Source organism: Otolemur garnettii, unplaced genomic scaffold (assembly GCF_000181295.1).
Source record: "Otolemur garnettii isolate 467f Iridium unplaced genomic scaffold, OtoGar3 scaffold00057, whole genome shotgun sequence".
NCBI classification, from domain to species: Eukaryota; Metazoa; Chordata; class Mammalia; order Primates; family Galagidae; genus Otolemur; species Otolemur garnettii.
In genome coordinates, this window is record NW_003852452.1 from 11,104,394 (window position 1) to 11,117,658 (window position 13,265).

The 13,265-nt window shown below is 36.0% G+C and overlaps 1 protein-coding gene across 1 annotated transcript in view; it reads left to right on the plus strand.

Annotated features, from left to right (window-relative positions):
* Positions 1-13,265, plus strand: part of DNM1L (dynamin 1 like) — a 54,970-nt gene that overhangs the window by 39,961 nt on the left and 1,744 nt on the right. The window contains exons 9-18 of the mRNA XM_023514713.1: positions 1,145-1,232; positions 2,445-2,591; positions 2,812-2,967; positions 3,208-3,297; positions 5,017-5,109; positions 7,577-7,633; positions 8,322-8,399; positions 8,717-8,749; positions 11,430-11,606; positions 11,789-11,898. Of these exons, the coding sequence (XP_023370481.1) occupies positions 1,145-1,232; positions 2,445-2,591; positions 2,812-2,967; positions 3,208-3,297; positions 5,017-5,109; positions 7,577-7,633; positions 8,322-8,399; positions 8,717-8,749; positions 11,430-11,606; positions 11,789-11,898 (1,029 nt within the window). The remainder of the gene's footprint in view (positions 1-1,144; positions 1,233-2,444; positions 2,592-2,811; positions 2,968-3,207; positions 3,298-5,016; positions 5,110-7,576; positions 7,634-8,321; positions 8,400-8,716; positions 8,750-11,429; positions 11,607-11,788; positions 11,899-13,265) is intronic.

A 13,265-nucleotide genomic window follows, 5' to 3' on the forward strand; every position in this document is an offset into this window, starting at 1 on the left:
AAACCCAGCCCTGGCCAAAAACTGCAAAAAAAAAAAAAAAAATTCTTGATTTTAAAAGATTTTTCATTAATATATATAGTGTAATTGTTCATGAAAAATTAGAAAATGCAGATGAGTAGAAATAAAACATAAAACTAAAATTACACATGGTGCATGCCTGTAGTCTCAGCTACTTGGAAGATTGAGGCAGGAGGATCTCTTGAGCCTAGGAGTTCAAAGTCAACCTGGGCAACATGTTCAGATCCTGTCAGAAAGAAAGAAAAGAAAGGAAAGGGAAGAAAGAAAGAAGAGGAGGAAGGAAGGAAAGAAAGAAAAGAGAAGAAAAAAGGAAGGAGGGAAGGGAGAAAGAAAGAGAGAGCAGGAGAGGGAAGGATAGGTAGAGAGAGAGAATAAAATTACTCATGATTCCTAACAAATCCATACGAATACCTGTACAAATCCATATAAATACCTGTACTATATACTTCTTTAAAAATCAGATGATATACATGATATTTTGTAATCATTTCTTTAAAATAACATGTCACAAATAACTTTCTAGCTTATATTAGAGATTATATTATCATTCTGGACATGAGAATAGTATTTTACTTTTTAGATATGCCCTCATTCATTGAACCAGTCCCCTCCTATTGGATAGTTTGTTTTCAACCATGCACATATATAAACGATGTTGTATGTTGCACCTATCTCTGGGCATGATATTGCCCTGATGGTAAATTCCTAGAAGTAGAATTACTAGGTTAAAGGGTATCATGTGCTCAAAGCCTTTCATTATATGTAATATACTGCATACTATTAGCATACTATACTGTTTGTCCATTTTTCTATATCTTCATTAAAAAAACTTACTTTGAAATAATTATAGGCTGTTAAGAAGTTACGAAGAAATATACAGGGAAGTCCTGTGCATCTTCCAACCCACCTTCCCCACTGTTGACATCTTGTATAACTATAGTACAATAACAAAATAAGAAAATGAATATTGGTGCAATCTATAGAGCTTATTCAGGTTTCACCAATTTTATATTGAATTTGAGTGTGTGTGTCTGTGTTTGTTGTATGTATATTTTGGTGTACCTTAGTGTGACCATGGTAGTCTTTTATATGAGTTAACTCTATAGAGAAGTAAATTATTTAACAGATTAATTATTGAATGGTCATTATATAAATGGCATATTGAGGGAAACAAAGATTTCTACAGTGGGCCCTTAAGGAGTTTAGTGGGTAAAGTAGGTTAAGGTGGTATAAGACTTAAGTATAATTATTTTATTTAAGCATTTCTTATTGTTAAATGTAATTCTCAGAAAAGGGCATATAACATATATGGGCCATTTTATAAATAGCTAATAAATTAATCATCTGTGTCTGCCTAATAATCAACCTTTTGGGACATTGAAGAGAGACCAAATTATATTTCTTTCTGGGATTAGGAGAATTTAACAATTATTTACAGAAGGGAAAGGACCAATTACTGGTAATTTCAACCATATTTAAGTATATGATTCAGGTGCATCAATTGCATTCACAATGTTGTGCAACCATCATAAGTATCTATTTCCAAAATTTTTCATCACTTCAACAGAAATTCTGTACCTATTAAGCAATTACTCTCCATGCCTTTCTCCTCTAATCCCAGCAACTTGTAATTTACTGTCTGTATGAATTTGCCTATTATAAATATTTCATGTAAGTGGAATCATACAGTATTTGTCCTTTTGTGGTTACTTCAGCAAACGTAATGTTGGACTAGTGCCTTTTATCTGAATTACTATTGAATAGTGGTAGTAAAAATAGAGAGGAGGGATGATTTGGGGAGACATTAATAAGATATTTGTAGACTTCAACTGGACTTAAATTAAAAAATAACACCGGGTTTTTAGTTATTGAACAAGATGGGAAATATAAGGTGCTAGATCAAGAGATTTAATCTGTCAGAAAGCAGGAGTGGATGACAGCCTACCAGTTAAGAATGATTGTAAACAGAAAAATGAAAAAAAATTCAAAGAAGAGTATTTCAGGGCATGTGAAAATTACATAAAACAAAACTTAGTGTGCCGAAGTTTTATTGAAACACAGCTATGCTTATTTGTTTACATATTGCCTGGCTACTTTTGCTGAGTGTTGCAGGAGACCGTATGGCCTGTAAAAGCCTCTTTACAGTAAGTGTTTGCAGACCTCCATTTTAGATTGTGAATCAACAGAATTAAATAAGGCACTGTTTCCTGTCCTTAAGGAGCTCATGGTCTAGTTGAAGAAAACTAGGGCAGAGAAGAAGTGTTTAGCAATTCTTAGTTAACTGACGTTTTATGTCACAACAGTTACCATACATCATGAAATGACTGCTAGTTGAGAACACATGGAAATATGAAGGGACTGTGTTTATCTAAGGTTTTTTTCAGTAAATGAGGTGACCTTAAAGCTAGTAGACTTCTAACTTGTAGAAACCATATACTTCATTGCCTTTCAGATGTGGTGGTGCTAGAATTTGTTACATTTTCCATGAGACTTTCGGGCGAACCTTAGAATCTGTTGACCCCCTTGGTGGCCTTAACACTATTGACATTTTGACTGCCATTAGAAATGCTACTGTGAGTATGCTTAACTTTCAGACTTAAAAAATGAGGGGCATTTTCTTACCCATACACTGTATCTTTTAAAATTAATTGTATAGTTCATTTTCCTCCCATACTTGAAATTAAGAAGCAGTTTTTATGAAAATTACCAAAAAATGTGATTTAGTTTTTAAACTTTGGGAAGAACTGAAATTCCATGTACCTACAGTAAGAGATGCAAGTTTTATTTTTTCAGGGTCCTCGTCCTGCTTTGTTTGTGCCTGAGGTTTCATTTGAATTACTGGTCAAGCGGCAGATTAAACGTCTAGAAGAGCCCAGCCTCCGCTGTGTGGAACTTGTTCATGAGGAGATGCAGAGGATCATTCAGCATTGTAGCAACTATAGTACACAGGTAACCTGAGAGAAATGTAAACGGCAAATTTCAGAGGAACTAGGACAGGACGTGAGGTGGCAATTTCATACGGTGAGTAGGAATGTATAAGATAGGCTAGAAGTTAAAATCTCTGTTTCTTTCTCTTATCTAAAAGGGATTTGAGATTGTATTTGTACATGAAACTTCCAGATCTAATTCAGAATTTCAGTGAGCATTAAGTGAAATAAATGGCACTTTCTTTTTTCCTTTTATTTATAGGAATTGTTACGGTTTCCTAAACTTCATGATGCCATAGTTGAAGTAGTGACTTGTCTTCTTCGTAAAAGGTTGCCTGTTACAAATGAAATGGTGAGCTACTGGGTCACAAATCATCATTGTAATCATCAGTAATCAAAGTTTAAAGTTTTGTTTGGCTGCTTTTTAATACAGCATTATATGATTAGAGTTTAGGCATAATGTTTCTGAGTGTATTGGGAGGAAAAAAGTGAGTTTCGCCAAGGCGGGTAGATTGCTTGAACTCAGGAGTTTGAGACCAGCCTGAGCAAGAGTGAGATCCCATCTCTAAAACTAGCTGGGCATTGTGGTGGGTGCCTGTATACAGTTCCAGCTACTCGGGAGTCTGAGGCAAGAGCATCGCTTGAGCCTAAGAGTTTGAGGTTGCTATGAGCTATGATGCCACCCTCTATGCAGGGTGGCAAAGTGAGACACTGTTTCAAAAAACAAAAAAAGTGAGTTTCAGTCTTATTTTAATGGGAAATTTCAATAATTTTGGCATATTTTTTCTTCATATTTTAATCATTGTTAGCCTATAGCCACAGGCTTTCACGAGATTGGAGTTATTGCTAAGGGTTGTAGATAGCTTTGCTCTGTTACATAGTGCACTGGTGTAGTGGAAAACTATCTTTGCCTTTAGCCTTAGTAAACTGAACCTTTATAGCATGTTTTTAATGTATGAAGTACACCAAGATAGTCTGGCCACTGGTACAGTTTGCTTGTTCGATGACCTAGTACTGTAATATGATAGTTGCTTGCTACTATTCTGTGGGTTGCTGCTATCCACAGTAATAAAAATGCTGAAATTGACAGAAATATGGGATAAGCATTTAAAATTGCCCTTATGCCTCTAATTGTTGGCTGGGTTTTTTGTTTTTTGTTTTTTCTTTCTTTATGGTCATTAAAAGTGCATTTGGGTCCCTGGCTCAGGATGGTGAGCCCCAGTGGAGGTTACTAAGAGTACAAAACCATCCTTGGAAGTATAGAATGTAAGTGCCGCTGCTTGGTTGTTTCCTTAACAAGGATAAACCTCAGATTCAGATGTGTAGGACTGAACTTAGCCTGCACTCAGACTCTGCTCTCTGATTCACCAGAATCACTGGATTTTCATTTGAATAGACTCCTTTCCCCTAGTTCTGAGTCTGTAAGTGCTGTTCTGATGACAGGTTTGTCAGGACAGTGCAGAGGACATAGTAAAGGACTTAAATTTATTCTCTCTGTAAGTCTTAGAAATTCTATAGAGGGCTGGAGAAATTAATTTCAACTTTTCTTTTTGATTATTATCCCCTAAGGATTTTGAACCACGTAAGATATTTTAACTAGGTGCTTCATAATTAACATTCATCAGTCACTCTCTCAGGTCCTTAAATGTATCCTTTACCCAAATAAAGTTAACATCGTTTATTTATGTCTGATTATGAACTGTTTTCTTATTGTAGACCCTGAACTAAAACTTTGACATGGAAGAGTGGATGATCTGAGGTTTTAATAAAAGAATTGCATAAAGCCCTGGAACTTAATTTGTACCAAGTAGACAATTTTCTTTTTCCTAGCAGTAAAATCCTTTCCTCCCCATAGTAATGGAATTCTAGATGCTGAGATGTAAATAATTTAGAAATTAGAGCAAATTATCATTTGGCATATAGTTTTTCACTTGGAGTTTAATTATTGAGTATTTAGGCATGGATTTCCTGTACTTTTTCAGTATTGTGTTTAATAGATTTTATATGTAAGTTTCTCAATCTAAAATTGGGTTGACCTAATTCTGAAGATAGCTTAACTTTATTTTTGTAGGTCCATAACTTAGTGGCAATTGAATTGGCTTATATCAACACAAAACACCCAGACTTTGCTGATGCTTGTGGGCTGATGAACAATAATATCGAGGTAAATATAACTGAAACTGTTCTTTTTCACAGGTAGAAAATCTGTTGTAATTCAATCATACCAAACTTTTTAACATGAGATAACTATAAAATAGACATGTACCATATTAGTGCCTATTTTATGCCAGGGAACATTTTTTCTTAAGTTTGAAGTTAAGTTTTCTTAAGTCTTCTTAAGAAAGTTTTCTTAAGTCTTCTTAAGAAAGTTTTCTTAAGTTTTCTTAACTTTTCTCAAAATCAGCTGGAGGCATTATTCCTACTTTCAGAGGAATTCAAGAGAGAATCTGGGAATTTACTGATTTAGTGTTGAAGAACTGCCTGGTTTAATTTCACTGACTTATAGCTTATTCAGGTTGAAGTGTGTAAAATAAAATGAGTGTTAAAAATTATTTTCATTTGGCTCTGAAAATTGTAAAAGAAGCATTTAAGAATTACCCATCTTTCTATAAATTTGGGAAAACAGGGGCTCTTTTCATCACTACTAGGGTGACTACATTTCATTGATTTTTTTTTTTTTCCTTTTGATGTTAATATAACAAATTGTGTAAGATCTCAGAGCCAAGGCTGGTGGAGAGAGCTCATTTTTTCTTTTCCACTTTTATCTAAGAACACTGTTTTTCTGCTATTTCTGAATCCAGTAAGACCTGAGACTCTACTCCTATACCAAATTCCTATTTCTGCATATGGTGGAAAGAAAATTTTAAATATGCCATTGAGAACTGGAAGGGACACTGGGTTATTGACTTCAACTATAGTTAAAAAAGATGAGGAGCTTGAGGCCCACAGGGGATAACATCTATTCCTCCTTTGGTGCTAACCTGGCAGGGCACTATTAATGGGAAACAAGTACCTTCTACTAAATAGGTATAGGGAGCTAGGTTTTTTTTTTTTTGGGGGGTTGTTGTTACATAGCTGGGGTGATTATTACTATCATAAAAAATTCCAAAATACATACATGAATAAAGCACTCAAACTACACTAGTTAACAGTTATGTTAAAAATTAGCATGTAGACACTTGCTTAAAGGATTTAGTTTTTTTAACATGAAAACCAACTATGGAAAACACATATCTAGAGCAGTTCTGTTATAGTGACAAGGTCACGTGTATTATAGTTTTGGATTAGTATTTTTCTACAGTGAATATGTCTCTGGTTTTAATAAGTGTGCCAAAGAACTTCATGTGAATATTCTCATTTAATCTTTGCCATAGCCCTCTGAGGGTAGAAAACCCCAAGATTAGAAAGAGTTGGTAACCTATTTACTTAAAGCCAGGTTGTGGGATCCAGGGCCACCTAAGGTCCAGTCAGGACCTTATAGCTTATTCAGGCTGAACTATATAAAGTAAAGTGTTAAAAATTGTTTTCATTTGGCTTTGAAAGTTATAAACAGAACTAGGATGAGAATAGTTGTTCTTTAGACTCCCTGCCTTTTGCTTTGTATCCCTCTTCAAAATGTACATTTATACATACCCTTTATTCTAAAGAGCAATATCCATATATTTTTATCACCTATATTTTCTATCACTGGCTAACCTCATGAACATATGAAAATGGGTCAAATTTCTGTCAAAAAGAATTCTTAAACATAAAACATCATTGTCAAGTTTGTTAAACTTTTTTGTAAATTTGGGAGTGTCCATGAAATACTTTATATTTAGGAGCAATTTTGGCTGCATTTAACCTAAATGTGTTCCTCCTGCATTTGACGCCACCTGTGAGAGATGCATCATCACCATCCGCGTATTTCTTCATAATCCTGACCCTTTCATAGTGCTCAAATAGAGCAGGTGCATGCTGATTTGTATTTAAGTTTCTTTACCTTTGTGCTATGATTGGTTACTTTGGTAAGATTAGCAAATTATAACTGGGCAGTTGGATCAGTCTGTGAAGCAGTCAAGGTACAGAAAGGACTGTATCAGTCGTCAACAACATTTATTTCCTGGAGATAGCTTTAGGATAAGGAAAATGGAACAGTTTTTAAGGATAACCTCAACCACGGATATTTCTTTTAGTTATAGTTGTGTGTGTAGGAGTTGTGTGAATTTTAACACAAAACATGTTGGAGGGATTTGTAAAGGCTTTGCTGAGTTTTCTGTGATCTGTGTGCTTCACATTCTACACGGTCTGCTGGAGGCTTATGTTCCACATTGATGTGGGGACAGTTTAAATCAAAGTTTCTTAACTTAGTGGGAAAGGGAGAGAAGATGTCCATCTGCTGCCCTTCCTTTGAGAATCCCTGGTACAGGAAGCCACTGTTACTGACACTGTGTTGAGGCAGGAAAAGACTGAGGGGCATTGGGTTAAATGCTTTCTTATTTGTTTTAAAATATGATAATGGCATGAGTCCCAACAGTGAGGACACACCTGTAAATTATTCCACACTTACCAATTAAGATGAACATTTTTTAGTAGGTATATATCTCAGTACTCTGATAATCACTTGTTTTGCTTGCTTGTGTTTTTTATAGGAACAAAGGAGAAACAGGCTAGCAAGAGAATTACCTTCAGCTGTATCACGAGACAAGGTAAAGGAAACTGTTTTGAAAGCACATTCCTAATACCTAAAGGTAGATTGGTGTACCTCAGTATTATTCAGTTTTAAGAGCAATTTTTTTCTTCTTTTTAATACTCCATTGGAACTATTTTATTGTTTTGAGTAAAGATAACATGTTTAAAACAGTGATTTTGTAAATTTAAAGATAATAGTATTTTGAATACACTGGAATAAATATTTAAAGGTGGCTTTTAAGCATTAAGTTGCCTTTAAAAAAAAACTCAGTCAGCCCCTTTATCAACTTCGTAAAATCAGTTGAAATGCCTAATGACTTTATTATATGATTTTTCTAGAGACAGAAGACAATATCCACATAACAGATTTTAATTACCAATAATACCTATGATAGTTGCATATATGAACGTGTGTATAAAATTTTGTTATTTTGAATTCTTTGCCAGAAAAGAATCTTTATCAAAGAACAAAGATAAAAACAAAGCTTTTGGATTTCTCCTACTTACTCATCTGAGGAACACTTCACAATGGTGACGCTACAGAAATAGGCAGGGCAAACAATTTTCATTTCCCGTGATTGCTTTCGTTTTTCATGTTATTTTACTGTTTTGTTACAGAGGGGAAAAATTCACACTTATAGAATGTTTCTGAATGCATTTTTGGCATCCTTGATTTTTTTTTTTCCGTGCATTTTTTGCCTTTAGTCTTCTAAAGTTCCAAGTGCTTTGGCACCTGCCTCCCAGGAGCCCTCCCCTGCTGCTTCTGCTGAGGCTGATGGCAAGGTCTGTTCTGATTCTTAATCTAAGCCTGCATGCCTAGTTGTTTTGTGCACCATAATCTTCTGGAAACAGTACACTGGATAGAAGAATAGTAACATGGAATATTGTGCTATGGTCAGATCATTTTAGTGTAATACAAACTTTAAGACTACTTAACAATGTATACTTTATAAATATTGTTGACATGCTTTTACTTACAATATAGAAATGCACACAGAAAAAGAAGTAATTTAATTATCCTGCACTTTTTGAATTTCAAGGCATTGGTATTTAAATTTTGCTTTTTGTTAAATTGCATGTTTTAACATATCTTTTAACAGTTAATTCAGGACAGCAGAAGAGAAACTAAAAATGTGAGTCTCTTGCTTCAAAATGGAAATGTTAGTACCTTTGGTTCTCACTGAAACACTGTCTTTAAAACCATTGAAGAACCTGTTTGTTCAGTGGCATCTATCTCTTATTGTCTGTTATGTTCTTAATGTTTCTTTTATCTAACCCATGTAAGATGGCATTAATTCTAGTTTTAACTAGTAACAATAATAAGCTTTCCCACAATTTTCTCTGTTGAAGAGTAATTTTGAACTTAGAGTTTGGTAGGAAATTAAGATTTCAGAAATGGAAATTGTACTTTTGGATATTTCCTCTTTCCAGATTTTTGAGATCTGTTCAGTACTAATGTATGATCCTCTAGCACTTCTTTTTTATGCTTGCAATTAGTCTGTACTTATCACCCTAAATCTATAGCCTCATATGTACTTTAAAAACTTAAGCAAACCCAAAACAGAAAGGAAGACTAAGAGTTTGACACTGTTGTCAATTCTTGATAAGCCTTTTAGGGGAAAACTAAATAATACATAAATTATTCAGACCCATTTCTATTTCTAGCTTTTCTGCCATTTACCTTCTTTCCTTGTGTTGTCCATATTTAAGGTTCTTAACCTCAAAGCCTTGTGTCTTGATCTTCTCTCAGTTCTGTGTGCTCAGCTGTTAAAAGAACCATCTAAATCACTGTACAAGTTTTATTTCATTCATGGCATCACAATGTGAATGTGCTAACTTTCCTTAAGATTTCATTTGCAGTATTATTCATGTATGGTTAACACACATTTGAAAGTTAATGTATAATATAAATGTACTGCCTATATCGAGAAGTAGCTTACATTAACTAACACACTAAAGAAAGATGTTGGCCGTTATTTTGATGCTGAAAGATACCATCTAGCTGCCATTTTTCTAACAACTGCTATAATGCTCTTCTGTTAAATTTATATCATCCTTTTAGATAAGATTTTTTTCTTTTGTAGAGAAAGAGTCTCACTTTATCGCCCTCAGTAGAGTGCCATGGCATCATACAGCTCAGAGCAACTTCCAACTCCTGGGCTTAGGTGATTCTCTTACCTCAGCCTCCTGAGTAGCTGGGACTGCAGGCACCTGCCACAACGCCGGCTATTTTTTTATTGAAGTTTGGGCAGGGCCAGGCTCCAACCTGCCACCCTGGGTATATGGAGCTGGTGCCCTACCCACTGAGTCACAAGCACCAATTAAGATTTTTTTTTTGAGACAGAGTCTCACTTTGTCATGGCGTCAGCTCACAGGAACCTCAAACTCTTGGGCTCAAGTGATCCTCTTGCCTCAGCCTCCCAAGTAGCTGGGACTATTTGGTGCCCAGCACAGGGCTTGGCTATTTCTAGAGATGGGGTCTTGCTTTTGTTTAGACTGGTCTTGAACACCTGAGCTCAAACAATCCACCCATCTTGGCCACCCAGAATGCTAGGATTATAGGTCTGAGCCACTGTGCCTGGCTCTAGATTATAAGATCTTAAGGAACATCAAAAAAATCTAAATGTTGATCAACTATCTGTTTCACCCATTATTATAACAGTCATTTTTTATTTTATTTTATTTGAGACAGAGTCTCACTCTGTTACTCTGGTTATAAGTGCCATGGCTCACAGCATCCTCAAACTTTTGGGCTTAAGAGTTCCTTTTACCGGGTGGCACCTGTGGCTCAAAAGGGTAGGGCACTGGTCCCATATGCCAGAGGTGGCTGTTTCCAACCGAGTCCCAGCCAAAAACTGAAAAAAAAAAAAACCCAAAAAACAAAAAAACATGAAGAGTTCCTTTTACCTCAGCCTCCCGAGTACCTTGGACTCCAGGCACTTGCTTGCCACACAAATTTTCTATTTTTAGAGACAGGATCTCCTTCTTGCTCAGACTGGTCTCGAACTCCTGAGCTCAAGTAATCTACCTGCCCTGGCCTCCCAGAGTTCTAGGATTATAGGCTACCGCACCCAGCCAGAGTAATTTTTTTTTTTTAATGTCAAGACACTTAACATATTTCCTAGAAAATAAAGTCACAAAGGCACTGGTGATTAATGGTAGTAATAGATTTTTTTTTTCAGCAGATCCTTTCTCAGGAGAATTTGTGTTTAAGTCACATTCTACATTTGAGGCAGGTTATAGTGATTGTCAGCCTAAGAATAGTGTGTAGTTTTCTTTCTTGTTTTTTTTTAAGAGTTTCTACTTTGACCTCATAGCATTTTTTTTGACAATATATTAGGAACTGACTGGAGAAATATATAAACCTTTACGTTTGGAGATAGAAGTGACAGTGCAGCAGTGTTTAAGATCACTTGAAGAAATGACACTGAGTGGCAGACCTTTTCCTTGTGTGTGCTTTTAATGAGTTTTGCTTTTAAGGGCAGCTTGTATTTTTTCAACAATCTAGTACTTGAGGGATGGGAGAAGAGGAGAAATTTTGAAGTTAGCAAATGGTAAAGAAAAAAGGAATTCAGTAGGACCTAAATTGACTGAGACCTTGCAAGCAATTTACAACGGAACTTATTTATAAAGCTTAGCATTCCAATGATGTCACCCACTGTTTCCTTGTGACCCCATCATCTGTCTGAATAGACTAAACTGCAGATCAGTACTAGATGTGTGTTCTTGCCTACTATGAAAGAAAATGAGCTTTGTTTAGTTAATGTCAGATGTGACATCTTTGGTACAGGTTTGGGAACATCTTTTTTTCAGGTTGCATCTGGAGGTGGTGGGGTTGGAGATGCTGTTCAAGAACCAACAACAGGCAACTGGAGAGGAATGCTGAAAACATCAAAAGCAGAAGAGTTACTAGCTGAAGAAAAATCAAAACCAATTCCAATCATGCCAGCCAGTCCACAGAAAGGCCATGCTGTGAATCTGCTGGATGTGGTAAGCCACGAGAATTTGGTTTAGAAGACCCAGTTCTGGTTTAGAAGACCCAGTTCGTAGGAGGATACTTCCAAAGACAAAAGGAACAAAAAGTCCCAAAAACTTAATGTAACTTTTGAATATTAAATGTTGCCTTTTCAAAATGGCACCAACGTAACATTTTTCCTCCTCACCCCACTTAGCCAGTTCCTGTTGCACGAAAACTATCTGCTCGTGAACAGCGAGATTGTGAGGTCATCGAACGACTCATCAAATCCTATTTCCTCATTGTCAGAAAGAATATTCAAGACAGGTTAGTATTAACATAAATCACAGACTATAATACTGCTGGGTGATCACATGACCTGTTTTGAAAATACATGTCTTTTAAAAACTTTAGGTTTTTATTCTGTCAAATGGAGTCTCTGCTAGTCTTTGGGTAACTGTGATACCATGGCTCAGTTTGTTAGCGCAGAATGATGTATTAGATAAGAAAAACTATTAGGAAATGAAATACTTTGTTCTGTGTGGCTGACCCATTTTTAGACACTTACATGTTTTTCTAAATTTAAGACCGGGTGCGGTGGCTCACGCCTGTAATCCTAGCACTGGGGGAGCCTGAGGCAGGTGGATTGCTTAAGTGCAGAAGTTCGAGACCAGCCTGAATTACAGCAAGACCTTGTCTTTAAAAAAAATAGGAGGCCATTTTGGTGGGCACCTATAATCCCAGCTACTTGGAAGGCTAAGGCAAGAGAATCACTTAAGCCTAAGAGTTTGAGGTGGCTGTGAGCTGTGACACCACTGCACTCTACTGAGGGCAACAAAGTCAAAATGTCTCAAAAAAAAAAAAATTAAAGTGGTTTTATTAATTACTTTGGTTGATAACACTGACTTGCCTTTTTAATTATTTGGTTCTCCAAGTATAAAAATAAATGTCTCTCACTAGGAAATGTATTTTTCATCCTAATTCCAAATATTTTTTTCTTTTTTTCAGTTTTTGGCTGGGGTCGGGTTTGAACTCCCCACCTCCAGTATATGGTGCTGCCCTCCAAATTTTTTAATTTATTTTATTTATATATTTTTTGAGACAAGAGTCTTACTTACTATGTCACTCTCAGTATAGTGCTATGGCATCAGCGACCTCAAACTCTTGGGCTTAAGCGATTCCCTTGCCTCAGCCTCTCAAGGAGCTGGGACTACAGGTGCCTGCCACAATGCCGGGCTATTTTTTGTTGCAGTTATCATTGTTGTTTAGCTGGCCCCAGGCTGGGTTTGAACCTGCCAGCCTAGGTGCATGTGGCTGGTACTGTAACCACTGTGCTATGGGTGCTGAGCCTAGAAAATATTTTGTATCCAATTGTGGTAATCTGCTAATAGGTAAGAGAAATTTTACAGAGGGATAAAATAGTCCACTTTACATTATAATGAAATCTATAATTATGTCTGTAGAATCTTTCAACTTATGGCTTGTGATAGAAATAATAATTCTTTGTTTTACACTATGTCCTGAAGAAAAAAAGTTCTAGGCCTGCACTTTTGTCTCCTTCATTACCTGCCCTTATCCCCTGTAAAAGTGTTTTAAGATATAATTCCTATATCACAAAGTCTACCCCTATTAAATGTACTTGGCAGTGGTTTTTAGTGTGTATCACATAGCTGTGCAACCACTGCATACAGTTC